Here is a 19734-nt window from a genome sequence, read left to right as displayed (position 1 = left end):
GAATTCATCTCTTCTCCGATTGTCAAGGGCATCCCAAGTCCAGGCCATCAGGCTCCTTACTTTTGTAGAAAGACTCTCTAAGTGAGAGGGATGGCCTCTCTGCTTGGCAGAGCCTGGCTTCCCAATGACTGGCAGTAACACTTCCTCCTGCCATTCTCTCCTCCTTGGCAGGTCTTCCAGAACTCAGCCGCTAACAGAGTGAGGGTATTGCTGGTATTGCTGTGGGAATAGGGAAGATGGGAGCAGGGGACTCATCTGGGGAGAAGGTAGAGACTGTGAGTTTTTCTGCAGCTCCTAAGTTTGAGTCTGTAGCTGGACATCCACTTGGAGCTATCCAGGTTACAAAAGAGAGAGGTTAGAGCCAGTGGTCATAATTCAGGCTCATTCACCCCAGGGAGAACTCACCAAGAGGGAAAGAGTGGAATGAGCTGAGCTGAGAATGGAGAACATCAGCTCAGGGCATTTCCACAGGGAGACAAAGGCAGCAACAGGGTCATGCACAGCAACTGTAGGACACTCAGGGTACAGGGCAGGTCTTTGTCAGCTGTCTGGTGTCAGAGAGCATAGTCTGTGTGCACTTGGGAGCAAACCAGTCCAGTCTCATCATTATAGAATGAGGACATTTTGGCCCTAAAAGATGAAGTTGCCAAAAAATCACTACAGATTGAACATCTCTTATCCGAAATGCTTGGGACCAGAAGTGTTTTGCATTTTTTTTTTTTTTTGGAATTTGGAATGTTTGCATACTACTACTACTACTTGAGCATCCCTAATCCAGAAATCTGAAATGCTGTGATGAGCATTTCCTTTGAGTGTCATGTCAGTGCTCAAAAAGTTTTGGATTTTGGAGCATTTTGGATATCAATTTTTTGGATTAGGAATGCTCCACCTATACTAGTTTGTGAGATACAGACCTGGGACCCAAACCCAGTTTCTTTACTCTTCCCACAGTGTAGTGCTGTCTCTCCTGTGTCTGAGGCAGGGGAATTCAGGATCCTCTCCACCTTTGTCCCACACCCCCCTCCCATGCCCACACACACAGATTCTCTGCCTCTCACAAGCCTTGGTTGATGTGTGTCCCTTCCTTTTAGTTGGCTCTCCTTACAGAACTCTCTCAGAATCGCAGCAGTGAGAACTACAGGCCATTCAGTGGCTCCCAGAGTGGTCCTGCTTTCAACAGCATCTTCCAGAATGAGAACTTCCAGCTGCAGCTCATTCCCCCTCCTGTGACTGAGGACTGAAGCCTCCTGGGGCCTGACCCTGGCAACCCAGAGACGATCCCAAGACAGCTGGGGCTAGGCCCCTTTTCTCTGACTAGCTTGGCCTCCACTGCTTCCCACACTTCTAGGCAGAGGTTCCAGGTTGGACTTCTGTGCCCAGGGCTTCCACACCCACCATTCCCAATGGACACTCCTGTCTCTTCCATAGGATTGTCACAGCATCAGTTCACCAGACTGGTTGATTCTGTTTTGCTTGTTAAGCAAAGGAATGCCACATACCTCCATCCAGCTTTTTAGGAAATACATTTTGTCTTTTGAGACTTTTTCTTGTTACCCCTGAAGCCCAGAGAGTAGACGGAGCTCATGCTGATGGCATTCAAGAGTCTGTCATGCCACGTCTCCTCAGCTGGTGAGCAGCATGGAGGAATTTCATCTTCAAAGTGCTTGGCCAGGCTGCATTATAACTGAAACATGCATTGGAGAGAGCAAAGAACCTACGGGGGCTGGGAACAACTCCCTTTTGATGTGTTTATGTTAACTTTTAACAATAAATGCTTCTGTGTTTAAGTTCTGCAGGCCTGCTGACTGGCTGTCTAGCTCTCAATCTGTCAAGTCCTGGAGGACATTTAGAGCCCGATTGCCATAATTCAGTTTTATTAGCTCAAAGTCAGGGAACCTGACTGCAGCAACCCTACTTTATTCAGATATGTAGCTCCATTGCAGGCTACATTGTTGAGCAGCCCAAACACCCAAGTGCTGCTACGACAGGGGCTAGACTACCAAAGAGGGTATTACTGTTACATTTCTGGCCCTGGGACTTCATATATCATTGAACCAACAATCACAGGAGGTCACCATACCCAGAGACCTAGGTTTCCACCTTTATAAATTTACTTAGAAATGAAACAGGAAATAGATTATTAACTAGATACAAATATATTGACTTTCTTAAGAGAAAACATGCTACTTCTGCCATGTACTAGCTGTGATTTTGAGCAAGTCACTTAATCTCTCTAAGTTTCAGTTTCTTTATAAATAGAGCTGTTATGAAGACAAAATGAGATGATACATGTAAACATTTAGCACTGTGCAGGCACATAGAAAATGCCCCAGAAATGTTAGCTTAGCTTTTATTATACAACTCTTCCCACGACCTGGGTTACACAGGGTGCTGCTTCCTAATGAAGGTGTGAGAAGATAGGGTCGAGGGAAGTGATTGAGTATTAAGTGATCATCACCAAATGGATGCCCATTGCAGCTTTATGAGACAGTCTCAACCCAGGTTATGGATGAGATAGCTGAGGCTCAGAGATGATAAGGAATTTAATGAAGGTGACAAAGAAGTAGCAGAGTAGGGATTTGAACTCAGAACTGTGATTTCATAGCCAGTGATGCTACCTCCCCAAGTTATATATCAGAAGATTCTTGATGAATCTAAAGTTAAGGCCAAAGGAACTTGATATTCTCAAAGCAAAACTTGGTGATTACTCTTCTTCATTCTGTAGTCTAAAGAACTAAGACAGAAGGATATACAATATAAAAAGATGTAAATTGTGACATCAAAAATATAAAATGGGTTTGGGAGGGGTGGAGTGAAAGTGTAGTTATTTTATGTGAGCAAAGAAAAGTTGTTGTCAGCTTAAAATAGCCTTTATAATTATAAGATGTTTTATGTAAGCCTCATGGTAACCATAAAGCAAAATCCTATAGTAGATACACAAAATATAAAAACTAAGGAATCAAAGCAAACCACTAGAGACCAACTAATCATAAAAGAAGACAGCAAGAGAGGAAGAAAGGAACAAAGGATCTACAAAAAAACCAGAAAACAATTACCAAAATGGCTGCAGTACCTGTCAATAATAATCTTGAATGTAAATGAGTTAAATTCTCCAATAAAAAGACTATAGAATAACTGATTGAATTAAAAAGCAAGATCCAACTATATACAAGAGACTCACTTCACCTTTAAGGACATACATAGATTGAAAGTGAAAGGAGGGAAAAAGATATTCCATGCAAATGGAAACCAAAAGAGCAGGATTAAACTATACTTACATCGGGCCGAGCCCGTGGCGCACTCGGGAGAGTGCGGCGCTGGGAGCGCAGCAGCGCTTCCGCCGCAGGTTCAGATCCTATATGGGGATGGCCAGTCACCGCTCACTGGCTGAGCGCGGTGCGGCCGGTCTCAAAACAGACAAAAAAAACAAAACAAAAAACTATACTTATATCAGATAAAATGAACTTTAAGTCAAAAACAGTAAAATGAGACAAGGTCATTATATAATGAGAAATGTATCAATTCATCAAGAAGATATAACCATTGTAAATTTATATGGCCCCTCCATTGGAACACCTAAAAATGTAAAGCAAATGTTAATAGATCTGAAAAGAGAGACTGCAATACAATAATAGGAGGACACTTCATATCCCACTTGCAACAATGGACAGATCATCCAAACAGAAAATCAATAAGGAAATGCTGGACATGAACTACACTTCAGATCAAATGGCCCTAATAGACATACACAGAACATTCCATTCAATAGCAGCAGAATACACATTCTTCTCAAGTGCACATGGAATATTCTCCAGGATAGATCATATAGAGGCCACAAAACAAGTCTTAGTAAATTTAAGAAGATTGAAAATATATGAACTATCTTTTTTGACCACAAAGGTATGAAAATAGAAATCAATAATAGGAATTTTGGGAAATTCACAAATTTGTGGAAATTAGGTAATGTGCTTCTAAACAACCAATAGGTCAAAGAAGAAATTAAAAGTATCTTGAGACAAATAAAAATGGAAGCAACATACCAAAACTTATGAGATGCAGCAAAAGCAGTTCTAAGAGGAAAATTCATAGTGATAAATGGCTGCATCAAAAAAGAAAAAATCCAAATAAACAACTTAATGTTACACTTCAAGAAAGTAGAAAAAGAACAAACTAATCATGAAGTTAGTAGAAGGAAGGAAACAATACAGAGCAGAAATAAATGAAATACAGATTAGAAAAACAATAGAAAAGATCAGCAAAACAGTTGTTTTTTGAAAAGGTAAATCAACAAACCTTAGCTAGATTAAGAAGGAAAGAAGACTCAAAAATAAAAAATCAGAAATGAAAGAGGAGACATTACAACTGATACCACAGAAATAAAAGGAATGATACAAGACTATTATGGATAAGTATACACCAACAAATCAGATAACCTAGAAGAAATGGATAAATTCATAGACACATACAACTTACCAAGACTAAGTCATGAAGAAATGGAGAATCTGAATAGACCAGTAACAAGGAGATTGATCAGTAATAAAAAGTCTCCCATCAAGGAAAGCCCAGAACCAGATATTTTCACTGCTGAATTCTACCAAAATTTAAAGAACTAATACCAATCCTTGTCAAACTCTTCCAAAAAATTGAAGAGGAGGAAAATCTTCCAAACTCGTTTTAAGAGGTCATCATTACTCTGATACCAAACCAGACATGGACACTACAAGAAAAGAAAATTACAGGCAAATATCCCTGATGAACATATATACAAAAGTCCTCAAGAAAATACTAGCAAACTAAACCCAATAGGACCTTGAAAGGATCATTCACCATAATCATGGGGATTAGTCCATGGGATGCAAGGATGGTACAACACAAATCAATAAATGTGATCTACCACATTAACAAAATGAAGGACAAAATCCATATGATCATCTCAACAGATGCAGAAAGGGCATTGGATAAATTTCAACATCCTTTCACAATAAAAACTCTCAACAAATTAGGTATAGAAGAATGTACATTAACACAATAAAGGCCACTTATGACAAACCCATAGATAACATTATACTCAATTGTGAAAAGTTGAAAGCTTTTCCTCTAAGATCAGAAACAAGAAAAGGATGCTCATTCTTGTCACTTCTATTCAACATAGTACTGGAAGTCCTAGCCAGAGCAATTAGGCAACAGAAAGAAATAAAAGGCACACACCTGGAAAAGGAAAAGATTAAATTTATCTCTGTTTACAGATGACATGATCTTTTGTATAAAAAACCCTAAAGACTCCACCAAAAAACTGTTAGAATGAATAAATAAATTCAGTAAAGTTGCAAGATACAAATCAACATACAAAAATCAGCAGTGTTTCTATACACTGACAACAAACTATGTAAAAAAGAAATCAAGAAAATAATCCCATTTATAGTAGCTACAAAAAGATAAAATACTTAGTAATAAGTTTAACCAAAGAGGCGAAAGATCTATATACTATAAAACACTGATGAAAGAAATTGCAGACAACACAAAGAAATGGAAAGATATCCCATGTTCATGGATTAGAAGAATTAATATTGTGAAAATAACCATAACTGCCTAAAGCAATCTACAGTTTCAATGCAATCTCTATCAAAATTCCAATGATATTTTTAACAGTAATAGGAAAACAATCCTAAAATTCACATGGAACCACAAAAAACCCTTAATAGCCAAAGCAATCTTGAGTAAAAAGAACAAAGTTCAAGGCATAACACTACCTGATTTGAAAATTGATCACAAAGCTGTAATAATCAAAACAGCATGGTACTGGCATAAAAACAGACATGGACTAATGGACCAGAGTAGAGAGCCCCGAAACATATACATGCAATTGACACATTTACATCCACTGATTTTCAGCAGTGATGCCAAGAACACACAATGGGGAAAGGGCAGTCTTTCAATGAACGGTGCTGGAAAAATATCCTCATGCAGAAGAATGAAATTAGACCCTCATCTCACACCATGTACAAAAAGTAATTCAAAATGGATTAAATACTTAAACATAAGACCTGAAGATGTGAAACTACTGGAAGAAAACATAAGGGAAGAACTTCATGACATTGGTCTGGGCAAAGATTTTTTAATATGACCCCAAAAGCACAGGCCACAAAAGCAAAAATAGACAAATGGGGTTACATCAAACTAAAAAGCTTCTGCACAGAAAAGGAAATAACAGAGTAAAGAGACAACTTACCATATTAGAAAATTTATTTGCAAACCATACATCTGATAAGGGGCTAATATCCAAAATATATAAGGAACCCAAACAACTTAATAGTAAGAAAACAACTTGATTTAAAATTGGGCAAAGGACCTGAATTGACATTTCTCAAAAAAGACATATACATGGCCAACAGGTATATGAAAAAACGTTCAGCATCACTAATCATCAGGTAAATGCAAATTAAAACTATAATGAGATATTCCTTCAGACCTGTTTTAATGGTTGTTATCAAAAAGACAAGAGGTAAGTGTTGGCAAGGATGTGAAGAAAAGGGAACCATTGTACTGTTGCAGGAATGTAAATTGATACAGCCATTATGGAAAATGGTATGGAAGTTCCTCGAAACTACCATAGATGCAGCAATACCACTACTAGGTATATATACAAAGGAAATGAAGTCAGTATGTCAAGGGATATTTCCACTCCCATGTTCATCGCAGCATTATTCACAATCAATCTAAGTGTCCATCAGTGGAAATGCATAAAGAAAAAGTGGTATATATACACAGTGATATACTATTTAGCCATAAAAAAAGAAGAAAATCCTGTCATTTGGGACAACATGGATGAACCTGGAAGACATTGTGAAGTGAAATAAGCCAGTCACAGAAGGACAAATGCCCCATGATCTTATTTATGTGAGGGGTCTTCAAAAAGTTCATGGAAAGATTCTTTTTTTTAATTCTACTTTTCCACAAACTATGAAATACCCTCATATGTGGAGTATAAAAATGTTGAATTTACAGAAACAGATTAAAATGGTGGTTACCAGAAGCTGGGGGAGGATGGTATTGGGAAGATGTTGGTCAAGGACACAAAATTCTAGTTAGGAATAAGTTCAGGAGATCTATTGTACATCATGGTGATTACAATTAGTAACGATGTATTGTATATTTGAAAATTGCTGAGAGTAGACTAAGTGTTCTCACCAAAAAATAAATATGTCAGTCAATGCATATGTTAAATAGCTTGATTTAGCCATTCCACAGCATATACGTATATCAAAATATCATGGTATACACCATAAATACATGCAATTTTTACTTGTCAATTAAAAAATTTTTTTAAAAGAACCAAGGCAGTTTACTGAATATCAGAGCCCCTACCCAAATCAGGACCAATAAACATCCAGTTGTCCTTCCCAGCCACTTCCATGTTTTATCAGTCAAGAGTTCCTTGTCATTAAAGTCACTGCACAATTAAATAAACTGCAGCTTCTTTATGTTCATGTCATGCCTTCCTACTCTAGATTGGATGTGAAGAGCCCTCTTGTCTCATCTAAGAGTAGATGAGAAACCAACTCTTGAGACCTGGGCAGCACTGAGCACCGAGTATGTGGTGGGCCTGAGCTGAGCCCCAGTCCCTGCCATCTGGAAGCCTGACCTTGTCCCCTCTTGTGGCACTTAGCATATGTTCTACCCTGTAGTGACATCAGGTCCCACCTCAAAGCAGTTCCTTTAGGGCAAAGATTTATCTGGAAATATCTTTAGAATCAGCAACAGCAACTGGTTCTGCGTATCTCCTTGGGAGCTTACCAAGGGTATAGGGAGCTTAGAACGCTGGAACAAGCAGCTCCAAGTGCCTCGCTCCAGCCCCAGTGCTGAGTTCCAGCTGTTTCCAGGCCACATGCCCATCCATTGGCTGTGACAGTGATAAGAAGGAGGATCTGGGGAAGGGAGGTTCCAGAGACCCTTCAGCTACTATTTGGGGAGGGCAGATACCTGGTCTGAACTTTCTCCTTCTCTCATACCATCCCCCGGGAAGAGGAGATGATCCCCTGAGCAAGAATTAGGGCACTGATCGGGGGGAGGTACATTCAGGTTGGCCCGGAAACAGCAGTGTCCATCACAGCTTTGTTTCTCCTTTGGCCTGGTAAACACTTAATATTTGAATGGACAATGTCTATGTCACACCTGAAAATGGTTAAGCTCCCAGCTTGAGCTGAATTCCCCCCTGCCCTCTACACTCCCCTACAAGCCCCCACCATACTCAGTCATTGCCCTGGGCCACACACTGTGCTGGCTACCATGGACACAAAAGTGACAAACACACAGCTCCTGCGCCCTTAGGTGCTTACCATAGAGGGATACACATTTAGCAGAAAACTCCCCCATAGCTTTGCTAACACTTGTTTTTATTTTTATAGTTTAATTCTTATAAAAAGATGGCTGAGTGATCTCTTCACTGCTTTGGGGTTGTGCATTTGCTCATATGGAGATGTACTGTCTGAGCTTCCCTCTGTGTAACTTGGTTCATTTCCTTTGGGCACTTTGGGTCGAGTCTGGGCATGGACCTTTTTTCGTACAGGCTCACTGTTACCAGGCATCATTTGTCATAGCCCCTGTTGTCCCTTCGCCTTTTAACATTTCATTATCCAAAGGGAGGTTTGTATATATGTATTAAATAAAACTCTGGTGATATCTTCTTCAATAAGAGCACCACTTTCCTGCAGAGGTATAAATAAACTAGCCCAAGTTTCACGTTGTTATGGTCTGTCTACCCTCCAGGCGTCGAAACCTAATGGCCAGTGTGATGGTATTTAAAAGTGGGGCCTGTAAGAAGAGGTGGGTAGGCCGTGAGGGCTTCTCCTCTTGAGGCTTATAAAAGAGGCTGCACTTGCCCCTCTGCCTTCCACGTGAGGGAACAAGGTGCCATCTTGGAAGCAGAGAGCAACCCTCACCAGGCAACCAGACCTGCTGCTGCCTTGACCTCAGACTTCTTAGCCTCCAGAAGTGAGAAATTAAATTTCAGTTTTTTGTAAATTACCCAATCTCAGGTATTTTGTTATAGCAGCACAAAATGAACTAAGACACGTGTTTTTTAGGTATGTCCTCATGTTTAATTAGTGTGGAATTTATTGAAAGGCACAGCATGAGGTAGATCCAAGTATCCTTTTCTCCATGTTGTGGTCTAATTACAGTAATATTAATCAAGAACTGAGCCAGTGAGGGTAAGTGGAGGTGGGGAAGGGGCCTCAGAAAGCCCCTCCCAGCCTGGCTTCCTTCTGGAGAGGAGGGGTGCCAGATTGTGGGTTTCCTTTAGGACTCGGAGCTCTGTCAGAGCTTCTGGCTTATGTGCCTCTCTGCCTCAGTGCATCTATCAGGTATGGTGATGAGGTGGTTTGCACACCTCAGCTGGCCTAGGTGTCTGCTCAATCCAGGACCCAGCCTGTTTCAGTAGATGGATTTCCATGCAAGGCCTGGGGTAATGGCTCTGGAGCGCCACCAGGTTGAGAATCACTGCTATCGTCAGTTCTCCGGGTTCCCTAATATTCCCACTCCACCTACCTGTGGGTAAATGAGGGTAAAACCTGGCATGGCCTAAAAACCCTTTTTATAACATATAATGGAGAGTAATAGCAGCCACCAGCCCTAAGCACCACTATCTGCTGGTACGTCATTCTCCCCCAGTATCCAGGGGTGGGGCTGCTGTTATCCCCATTTTATTCAGAAGGAATTAGTTTCAGAGAACTCCCAGCTAATGAGTTGTATGTGGAGCCTGGAGTACCTGACTCCCAAGTTTACCTGGGAATGAAGAGTAAAAGCCTCATTAGGAAGGAATCTATTCCTGCAAAATGGCTGCGTCAAGGGTGTTAAAAAGCTACCTTCCAGCCTCCCTAGATCCACAAGGAGCAGCTGCCCATGTTGGCTCAGCTCACACCCGGCAGTAAGACTGAGAGGGCACATCTACGGCGACTAGAAGTGAGCAGATCAGCTTTCCTTGGGCCACGGCATGGAGCGCCTGCGAGGGGAGCCTGCCAGAACACATTTTAAGGAGACCAACCTGTAATACATCTGGGGGAAATCAGAGGCCCTGAGAAAGGCTGTCAGGTGGGGAAGGGGCTGATTCTGGCAGACGAAATCACCTTGCGGGGTGGGTTCTGGCGAGGTTGGGAGGACACCTGCCTTGGTCCCCAGATTGCTTTTCCCTGGGCCCATGTGTGTCTTGCACATATTTTCCTCAAGCAGCTGCCTTCCCAGCCCCGAAGGAGTGTGGTGTCCTGGAAAAAACTGATCTCTGTGGTTACGCAAGGTGTAGTCACATCCTCAGCATGAGGAGAAAGGATCCTTGAGCAAATGACCAGTGTCTGTCTCCTACTCTGTTCAAGAAAGAAAAAAAGTGTGTGTGTCAGGGTGGATAGTGCTCTCCACTGCAGGTTACAGTGGGAATCAGAAGTAATGAATGTTCAATCCTGGCGCATAACCGATGCCTGTCAGTCAGTCAGTAGTTATTTCCTGAGTGCCAAGAATATGTCAGGTACTGCCCCTGCAATGGGGATAAGCAGTGAGCAAGTCAGACATGGTCTCTCCTCTAGTGGAGGGGACAGAGGTTAAATAACTGTACAGACCACACAAGGGTATAAAAACATTGTGTTTTTAGGGTTTGCCAGGTGAGTGTGTGGGAGGGACCTTAACCTGTGCAAAACTTTTCCTTTTTTAAAAAAAATTTGGATGAGTGGATACGGAAAATGTGGTATATCTACACAATGGAATACTACTCAGCTATAAAAAAGAATGAAATACTGCCATTTGCAACAACATGGATGGACCTTGAGAGAATAATATTGAGTGAAACGAGTCAGGCAGAGAAAAAGAAATACCACATGTTCTCACTCATTGGTGGGAGCTAAAAAATAAACAAATTAATTCACCCACATACACACACAAAAAAACCGGGGGGGGTGGGGAAGAAGATATAACAACTATACTTTTACGAAGTTGTTACAACAAGCAAACGGAAAGGACATTCTTGGGGGGGAGGGGAGAGGAGGAGGAGGGAGGGAGGTGTTGGTGATGGGCCATAATAATCATATACATTGTATATTGACAAAATAAAAATTTAACGAAAAAAATAATTTGGACTCATTCACCTTGTTTCTGATATAATTTTTCATTTCTTTACCCATCAAAGGAATAGAAAAGAAAGCAAAATCTCTGTTAGTTGCCACTCTACAGAAATCAGAGCAGATCCCTGCAGAAATTGAGCGCGGCAGTTTAAAATGTTGGAGTCAGTCGTGCAACCAGCCAGTGACAACCACCAAGCTGCAGCAAAAAGTCCCCAGGTTCCAAGCAAGGGCTTTTGCCACACCCTCCTAACATCTGCACCCAGCCCAGTAATGACCAAGCCACTGCTGGAAGCCCCCTGGTCTCCCCTCTGGGAATGAGGGGGGTGCCGCCTCCTTCTTCCATCACATTTCTTTACCCCTTTCCCTTTCCCCCGCCCTCCCAACTGCTCCACATCCTAGAATGTAAAAAATATTAATAAAATTACATTTTCTTTAAAAAAAATAAATAAAATGTTGGAGTCAGTAAATTCTAGAATCCAAGGAACCTCAGAACTCAGTAGGTGCCAGCTTCCCCCACCCAGATCAGGCACCAGCCTTGGCCCCGGCCTGCGAAGTAGTGGTGGAGACTCTGGGGGAGGGGCTGCAGGGGGGGGCACAAGAAGCATCCAGCATCCAGCATCCAGCAGAGAGCTCTGCAGCCACCTGGGACAGCTACACTCTCAAGCAAGAGCCGTGTGCCCAGAGAAGAGTGTCCTGCTCACCGTCTGGTTGGGCGTGTAGATGGCAAGGAGATAGGAACCATGCAGGGCTGGCATGGTGGTTCAGGATGGGGAAGGCGTGATCAGTGGGAAAGGCTTCATGGAGGAAGGCAGTCTGTCCCCCCACCTGAGTATGAGGACAGGGAAACAGCCTGAGCTGAGCCCAGCAGTGGGGAGCGTCTGCAGGTGACAGGCCCATCGTGTTCCAAGAGTCAATCCTGACTTTAGGGACCCAGAAGTTGCTGCACTAACGTTGCTGATTCATTATTTTCCTGCTTTAGTCTAGAGGACTCCTCAGGAGGGATTTTGGGGGGAAAGGGCGGGGCAAGCTTGGCCTTCACACCCCAGCCGATGTGTGGAGGAGGCAGCCCTGCATCTGCCCTTCCCTCCTGCCATCAGAGGATGGAGACTCACCTAGCTCTCCAGGAGAGGCAGAGGGGATGGTTGGGAAGTCAGGAGCCTGTGTTCCAGGCACAGCCTGCCACAGGCCCCTGTGTGAACTGAGGAAGGCTGCTGGCCGCTCTGAGATGATAGAAGCGATCGGTTCCACCCACAGCAAAGGGCCTAGTGACATGTGGGAAATGCTTTACAAAAGTCAGGTATTACCAACTACAGCCTACCCTGGTGAGGGGAAGAGAAGGTGTCTGTGGAAGAGGAAGGCAGACTCATTGATGATGAATGCCTCGGTGAGTAAACAATTCAGTTTTGGAAATCCTTTCAAGAAGCAGTGTTTCCACTCTCTGCCTGCTGAAAATGTTTTTCCAAAGATGCATGTCCAGAATCAGACCCCTGGGACGTGCCCAGAGTTGGAGGAAAGGGCTTCTGGGGTGGTGTCTTCCGGACTCCAGGCCCCAGAGGAGTCTGAGCACCACTGAGCCCCAGTGGGCAGCCCCAGGTCGTCAGAGGATCCATCCCAGCAGCCCCCTAGCCCTGGGGCCTTCCTGGCCATCTCATGCTACCTGGATCCTCTGTGAAGCTTCCCCCAGGCTGAGTAAAATGGCAGTTTGACTCACCCCATCTACACCACCATACCTGCAGAGGAGCACTCACCATACCTGCAGAGGAAGCCTGTTGTCCTGTCTTCATCCCTCCTGAGGGCTCACCATCTTTAAAATAACTTACTGGGTTGTTTCTGATTATGAAAGTAACATAGATTCATTTTAGAAAACCAGAAAATTCAAAAAAGCAAGACAGCAAAACACCATTACTACATTGGCATATTTACTTTGCCATGCTTTTTACTGGTATTTCCATCGACTTCTCATATTTCCTGAAAAATTAATTCTATCTGACCTCTAACTGTCCCTCCTTGAACTCTACCGTGAAACTGAGTCCCAAGGTCCTGACTTAGCAAAAAACCAAGGTGAGACACCAAGGGTTAAAGGCATTACCAATTCCCAGTGACTGAACTGTAATGAGGATGAGATGCTAAATGAAAGTTCATTGCAGAATAAAAGTGTGTGTGGTCAGCATCTGTAAGAGGCTACAATGAAATACCTTCCAGAATTTGGCAATTACGTAGAGTTAAATTAGTGGAATGTACACACAGTAGATGAGATTAGCTGTCTGCAGGAGTCACTTTCAAAGACAAGTTATCTTTTGTGAAGGCAGAAAGAGCTAGACTAGAATGCTAGTCAAGATGTGATTTAAACATGGCAGAAGCAATGGCCTAATGAAAGCACTGAAGTATTTACAGGAACACGGCGTGTGCGTGCATGGGAGGCGTCTATGTGGAGCACAGAAAAGGGGGCAAGGAGGGAAGCCTGTCGGTGTTTCTATGACACTGTCTGGGGAGGAGGTGCACTGGGTGAGGAGATGAGCCACCAGCCTGTGGGAAGGTGCCTGCCAGGGGAGGGACAGGAATGGAGCAATGCAGGCAAAGGGCCAAGAGTGTGGACTCCAGAGCCAGAGTGCCTGGGTTCAAATCTTGACTGCCCCGACTGACAAGTGGTGCCACTGTGGGCAAAAATGTGTACTTTTTGAGCTCTTTTCCCAATTTGTGAAATGAGGTGCTGAAATCTCCCTCATAGGGTTGCTGTGAAGATTATGCAGAGAAAGCAGTAAGGTAGCTATTGAGCTCTAATTATTAACAATGATATTATTACTGATAATTTGTTTAGCGGTCCCTACTGAGGTTGTTCAATAGATGCCAACATCAGAAGCTGTTCATTTCTGGGTGTGCTAAATTTTAAAAAGTGAGCTCCTGGACTTGCCATACTGAGGCTTGCACCCCGAGTTTTGGTGACCAAGTGGCAACCAAGTGCCCCCAAGTGCCCCAAGGCCCTGTGCAGTAGCTGCCTCCTTTGATGCCTGACCTGCAGTTAGAACTGCAGCCAAATTCTGTCTTACATGGCATGTGTAAACCGAACACAAAGCCTGTTTCTTTGTGTGAAATAAATGCTATTTGTGAGGGAATATAAGTTTTATTTGATATAAACCAAATGTGGCCAACAAAAAAGTCCTTATTACAAAGAATTCTGGGAGTTATCACGATTGGTGACCATTAGCATATATTGTGGATAATATTTACCTGCACTTCATGAAGTTCTGTGAAGTTTAAATGGGATAATGGACATATATTGCTTATTTCCTAGCACACAGTAAACATTCAATATAAATATCTCACATTTTGAAAATGTGGATTTTTGTTTGTTTTTTTAGCTCACATGTTATTTAAATCAGAACTCCCCAATTTGTGGGGGATTGGGGGAGTAAGAGGCATATTCCAAATTCCAAAATAGCAGATTCATTCTGTTACAAAAGAAAAAAATCACATTTACTTTACAAGGCAATATTTTCTGAAGTATTATACATAAAATAAAGTTGAGGTGTCTGTAAGAAAACAATATAATTTTAGGAAATTAAAGAAGAGTCAACATTGTGCTTAAAACTTTAAAATGGACAGGTTTAAAAAAACAGCACAGTAAGTGAATATTGCAAGGTATGAACAGCCTTAAAAAGCCTATGTGAACACAATAATATGGAAGCTTAATGTTAAAACCGCTAGTGATGTGTCGCTTTCAGAGGTGTTCGGCTACTAAGAGAGGACTGCTTCAACGTTAATAGAAAAAAGAACTCATAGCACTAACTGAAACATGGCCCTTTCCTAATACAGTCAACTCTCGATTATCCATAGTAATGAAAAGGAGCAGTGACAAATTTTTTAAGTGGTGAATAATTCCCAGATTAATTTTGAAAAGTGTCCTTATACTTATGTTTGGATGTGAGAAAGACTGACGTCTCCGGAACTCAGGGTACTAGTAACATGAGTGGAACCCCCACTTGCCTCCTCCTCAGTGGGAAGAGCCACGCACTCCTAGTAAAACTGGCTCCTTAATTCTGGTTCACACCTCCTCTGTAAAAGGGGGTAGGAAAGAAAACAGCTAAAACTTTGTTTTCCTCATGGAAAAAGCCAAAACGTGACAATAAAATTTTGGGAACAAGATGTCAGAATAATCAAGAGCTGATCATATAAATATCATTTTGTTTAACTTGTGCTTTCTTTCTTGCCTAGTAGTATCTATACCACCAAACTTGCGAGGATATTTTGATAGCTTTCTAAATTATCCGTTATACTCTATTACACAAGTAGAGAATTAAATATGCATAAAAGTATTTTGTTACCATCAGTCCCAAAAGAACTGGGATGTTTCAAATAGGCCAGGAAGTGGAGGTTAAGAAATAAAACCACCACTTCCAAGATAAAATCAAGTCCTAGATCAAATCCAAGAAGTATTTTGGAAAACAACTACATGGTTTTGTTCCGGCCTCAGTGGTTTTGTTTTTTGTTTTATTATGTATTGTATTATCTTGAACTATAAGTCTTTCCCTTCCAGGAAAGCAACTGTTTTTTTTCAGAGTTTTCCTCAAATTCTCATTTCATATCCTAAAAATTACAAGGTAAAAATCCCTATATTTGATAGTAAAGCCTTATTTTTTAATGTACCAAACAGTTATAACCACAAAAGCATTTTAATTGCTTTGCCAATTCTCAAAAAAGTTATGAGCATATCTGAAACTTGAAAGTTCTGAAATAAATCTTGGTTAGATAAGAAAGCTAAATTCCCCATTTAGTAGAATTAAGCATCTACGTAATAGCTTTTATACAACTTTCACAAAGTGGAAACGGTGTCAGGTTTCCACAGAAGCCCAAGAAAGCAGTCTGTCCATCCACATAACCCAACACTTGCTCCAAGTGAGCATACTACTAGGTCCAAATGATAAAGCTTTCATCTCTCTCAATGTCCAAGTATTAATCGAAAGGCTACTTAACATCACTTGTTCAATGTCTATAGTATACGTTGCGGTCTAAACATTTTCTAAAGTGCCTATCAATATGCTTATACAAATTAGCAATATAATATTAGGATTACAGAGAAATTCTTTCATATGATATGGAACAGAATAGGCCTAGAATTTAAGTTGAAACTTCACATTTTTCTATCCTTATCAGTAGATTTTGTAATGCAAGAATAAACAATCAACTCTGGTTCAATCATATATTTCAGAGAATTATTAAAATTAACAGTGCTAGGACAAAAACAATTCTTGTGCTTATTTAGAAAAAGCTGTTTTGAGATCCAGGGGTATCTGATATTTAGAATCCAGTGGAATATCTCCAATTCTATAAAATAGATAGTAGTAAGTGAATCAGTGAGTTTTTAATTATAAAGAGATTATGCAAATATTTAAAGTGATTATCAACCATTATTAAATCCAAAAATTCCATTAAAATTGTGGCTAATCTGAATGGCAGTTCAGGAGTTTAAAAAACAGGAACTAGACAAAAGTTGTAGCTATTACCGATAAAGGGCCCAACCCTGACATTTAGCCAAGCTGCAAAAATGTGGCCCCATGACCATGTATTTCTATAACTTTGTAGACCTGATTGTTGACTCTAATTAGCTTAATGGGTGGGGATGTGGGCCCAAAATAGAAAGTTGATGGGAATGGTATAAAGAAGCCCCTGTGTATGCCCATCTGTGGATTCAAGGAGCTCATCCATGGAGTGATTTAGATGGGGCCCTGGTGTTGCTGTTAAACCCTGAGCGCATGGTCACCGACTGCACTGCTGGGGCCTGACATGTAGCTTGCAGACATTCAGCTTCCATGCCTGCCTTCCACTGGCCACTTGCTCAAGGAAGGCACTGAGAACTCAGGCAGGGCTCAGCAGATGTCCCCAGGCCACCTGAGCCAGGCCAGGCCAGAGCAGGGGAAAGCCCACACACCTGCCCTCCCTTGTACCTTGTTGTTGCTAGAGCTCCTCCTACCACCCTCTTGGGTGTGACTTGTTGAGTTTTTAATTTCAATAAGTGGGAACTTTATACTTCATTCTCATCTAGAAAGTTTTAAATAATAGTGTTTTGAAAGGAAAATTCATACTCTGCCTTCTAAACCCTATGGATGTTTTGGGCACCTAAGCCTAACAAAAAGTTCTAGTAAATCACTTAAACTACACATACTAGGAAAGCAGATTCTTCCTTGAGTAGTTTGTGAAGAATGCCAAATGGAAGCTTCAGGGAAGAACACAACAGGCTTCTTCCCATTTCTTAAAATACTAACTAATGTGACATAGAAGACAAGAGCCATACTGCTGACAGAGCACAAGATAATGCCACAAGAGCACACTCATGGATAGTTAGGGTATGAGAAGTATTTATCTATCTCCAACTTTGATAGTGTTCATTTTCCATATTTAAAATCTCCTGGACTCACAGAAGATTTGGAGAAATGGCAGATAACCAGCTCACACAAGAATAGCTGATATAAGTGGAGATTAGGAGAATTCTGAAGAGAGCTAAATAAGAATTATTCACTATTTTGTGCATGTGAGAGAAGAGAACATATACAACATACTATGAATATTAGTGTAGTAAAGTGAATGAATATTACACAAAATATTTTCTCCTGACTTAAGCAGTGAACTCTCTCAACTGCTTCTGCATTTGCATAAAAAATCCATGCATCATACTGAATTCTAATCCATTTCTCACCTAACTCATTCTAATGCTTCATACAACCAAATGAAGCAGAATTAATCAAACCTATTAGATTCATTCCTAATCCCTAAAGGACTTCTGCCTTTAGCATTTCCATGCTAACTAGAACTATTAATCGATTTTTTTCTTAAGATGTCAGCTGTGGCAGCCTCCTAAATAGAATACCTATATAACTTCCTAAAAGTTTTCCCCAAATTTGAAGAACAATTAAGAAAAGCAGGGAAATGTTGGGGAACCCACCTAAGAGGCCAGCCCAAATCTGCAACACCTTTCCTATCTAGCCCAAGCCAAATACATCTCTCCCTCACCTGGGTTCCCAGAGCATCTGGGTAACATTAGCTGTACATGTCATATCCTCTATTTGACTGTGGGCCCCTTCATGGTGGGGATCAGGTCTTACTCATTCTGTATCCCCACAGCACCCTCCAGAGTGTAGGTGTCAGTTAAACCTGAATTGAGCATGAAACGGCTCATATGTGAAGGTCTAGCAAGCCCCAGTCATGGAGGTTTGTGCAGACACTGGGCATAACCAGGGGCTGGAATGTCCTCCAGTGACCTCCCAGAAGTAAGGGGAGGCAGCTCTGGGCCAGACCCAGTGCACGTGGCAGGGAGAAGGGGAAAGGGAAGGAACGGCATCCACCAGTGCACACTCTGTTCCCTTCAAGTGAGCTGCTTCCCACGTGGGACTAGCAGGATAGGGGTACCTGCAAGCATGCCAGAAGGAATGCCAGGAGTCTTTTTGAGAAGGACTGGCTATTTAGAAAATACTGTCTCCTTCAGTCTGGGTAGCTCCTCAATCTGATTCATGAAATTCTGTGATCATAATTTCACCACTTTCAAAGTTCCCAGTGACATTAAGGCTGGGTCACAATTCATGACACCAGATGCTACATAGAAAGTAAGTCAAAATACAAAAGAAAACCATTTATAATAAAAAGAATGTCTTAGTTACAAGACTAATTTAAGAGTGAAGCTAATCAGCAGACCACTGAACTGCTACTGTTGTCAGAGATGGGTAGAAAATATCAACAGCATTGAAAAGAAGGATCCATCAGACAAAAGTACAAAAGCTCAGCATGGCTCAGAGGCTGCAGCTTCCTGCCTGGACCCTCACACGGTGGTTTCTATTGTTTCAATCACTTCCAGATCAGACTGAGAGGGGGAGAGAAGGGTGCACTCATCCGGTTCCCAGCTGCTCTCTGGACTGTAATCTTCCTCTGAACTCAGTTCTGCTCCTTCTTCTGTGTCCTCATCACACGATTCCACATAGTGAGCCCCAATCGCATTGATCCCAGAGTCCTCAGAACTTGAGGGAGAAGAGCAGTGATCTATTTTCGGTGTGTTGCTCCCTTTTGAGATTAAGGCATCATGTGCAGAGACTTCCTCAGGACTCATTTTGTGGGAATGTGGCGTCGGCTGCTTCTGCACGTAACACATCTTCCCATTAATACACTTAACCTGATAGTTGTCAATAAAGAGGTCTGAAATCATACAGTACCTTGGTGAGTCAGGGGGAAGGGGAGGCCGGAAGACAGATGCAAACTTCAAAAAGTGTTCAGTGAGTGAGACTGAGATCTGAATGGTGTTTGTGGTTTCCCGAGGCCTAGCAGGAATCTCAGTGCTGGGAAGCTGTTCCACAGGGGTCATAGGCTGATACACGTATTTACCTGTGGGGACACAAAAAAGACAGTTGAAATCTAAGAGTATGACACAAACTACACTAAAGCAGCCATAATGGTTTCTGAGGATTCAGAATGTTTTTTTTTTTTTTTAAAGTCAGTAACATCTCAAAAGAAACTAGTAATAGAATCATTCAACATTATTATAATCAATTATAAAATAGAATATGATTTTCATCTAAGAAACTCAACATACTTTCCAAATCTTAATTTATATTTATTTATGAGTCATTCTAATGCTCCTGAAGTAGGT

General features: G+C 41.7%; 2 protein-coding genes across 2 annotated transcripts in view; one reads left to right on the top strand and one right to left on the bottom strand.

Annotated features, from left to right (window-relative positions):
• Positions 1–1795, top strand: part of VPS8 (vacuolar protein sorting 8 homolog (S. cerevisiae)) — a 73118-nt gene extending 71323 nt beyond the window's left edge. Inside the window, exon 8 of the mRNA XM_008591138.1 lies at positions 1092–1795. Within this exon, the coding sequence (XP_008589360.1) occupies positions 1092–1241 (150 nt within the window). The 3' untranslated portion in view covers positions 1242–1795. The remainder of the gene's footprint in view (positions 1–1091) is intronic.
• Positions 1796–14210: 12415 nt separating this feature from the next.
• Positions 14211–19469, bottom strand: LOC103606562 (chromosome unknown open reading frame, human C3orf70; the record flags this gene model as incomplete). The annotated part of the gene is made up of 1 exon (XM_008591139.1): positions 14211–19469. A coding segment is annotated over one exon (557 nt), but the record flags the coding sequence as incomplete, so codon positions are not given.
• Between the last annotated feature and the right edge of the window lie 265 nt (positions 19470–19734).

Source organism: Galeopterus variegatus, unplaced genomic scaffold (genome assembly GCF_000696425.1).
Source record: "Galeopterus variegatus unplaced genomic scaffold, G_variegatus-3.0.2 Scaffold6688, whole genome shotgun sequence".
NCBI lineage: Eukaryota > Metazoa > Chordata > Mammalia > Dermoptera > Cynocephalidae > Galeopterus > Galeopterus variegatus.
Note: the sequence above shows the minus strand (reverse complement) of the source record. Positions and strands in the feature narration are given on the sequence as shown.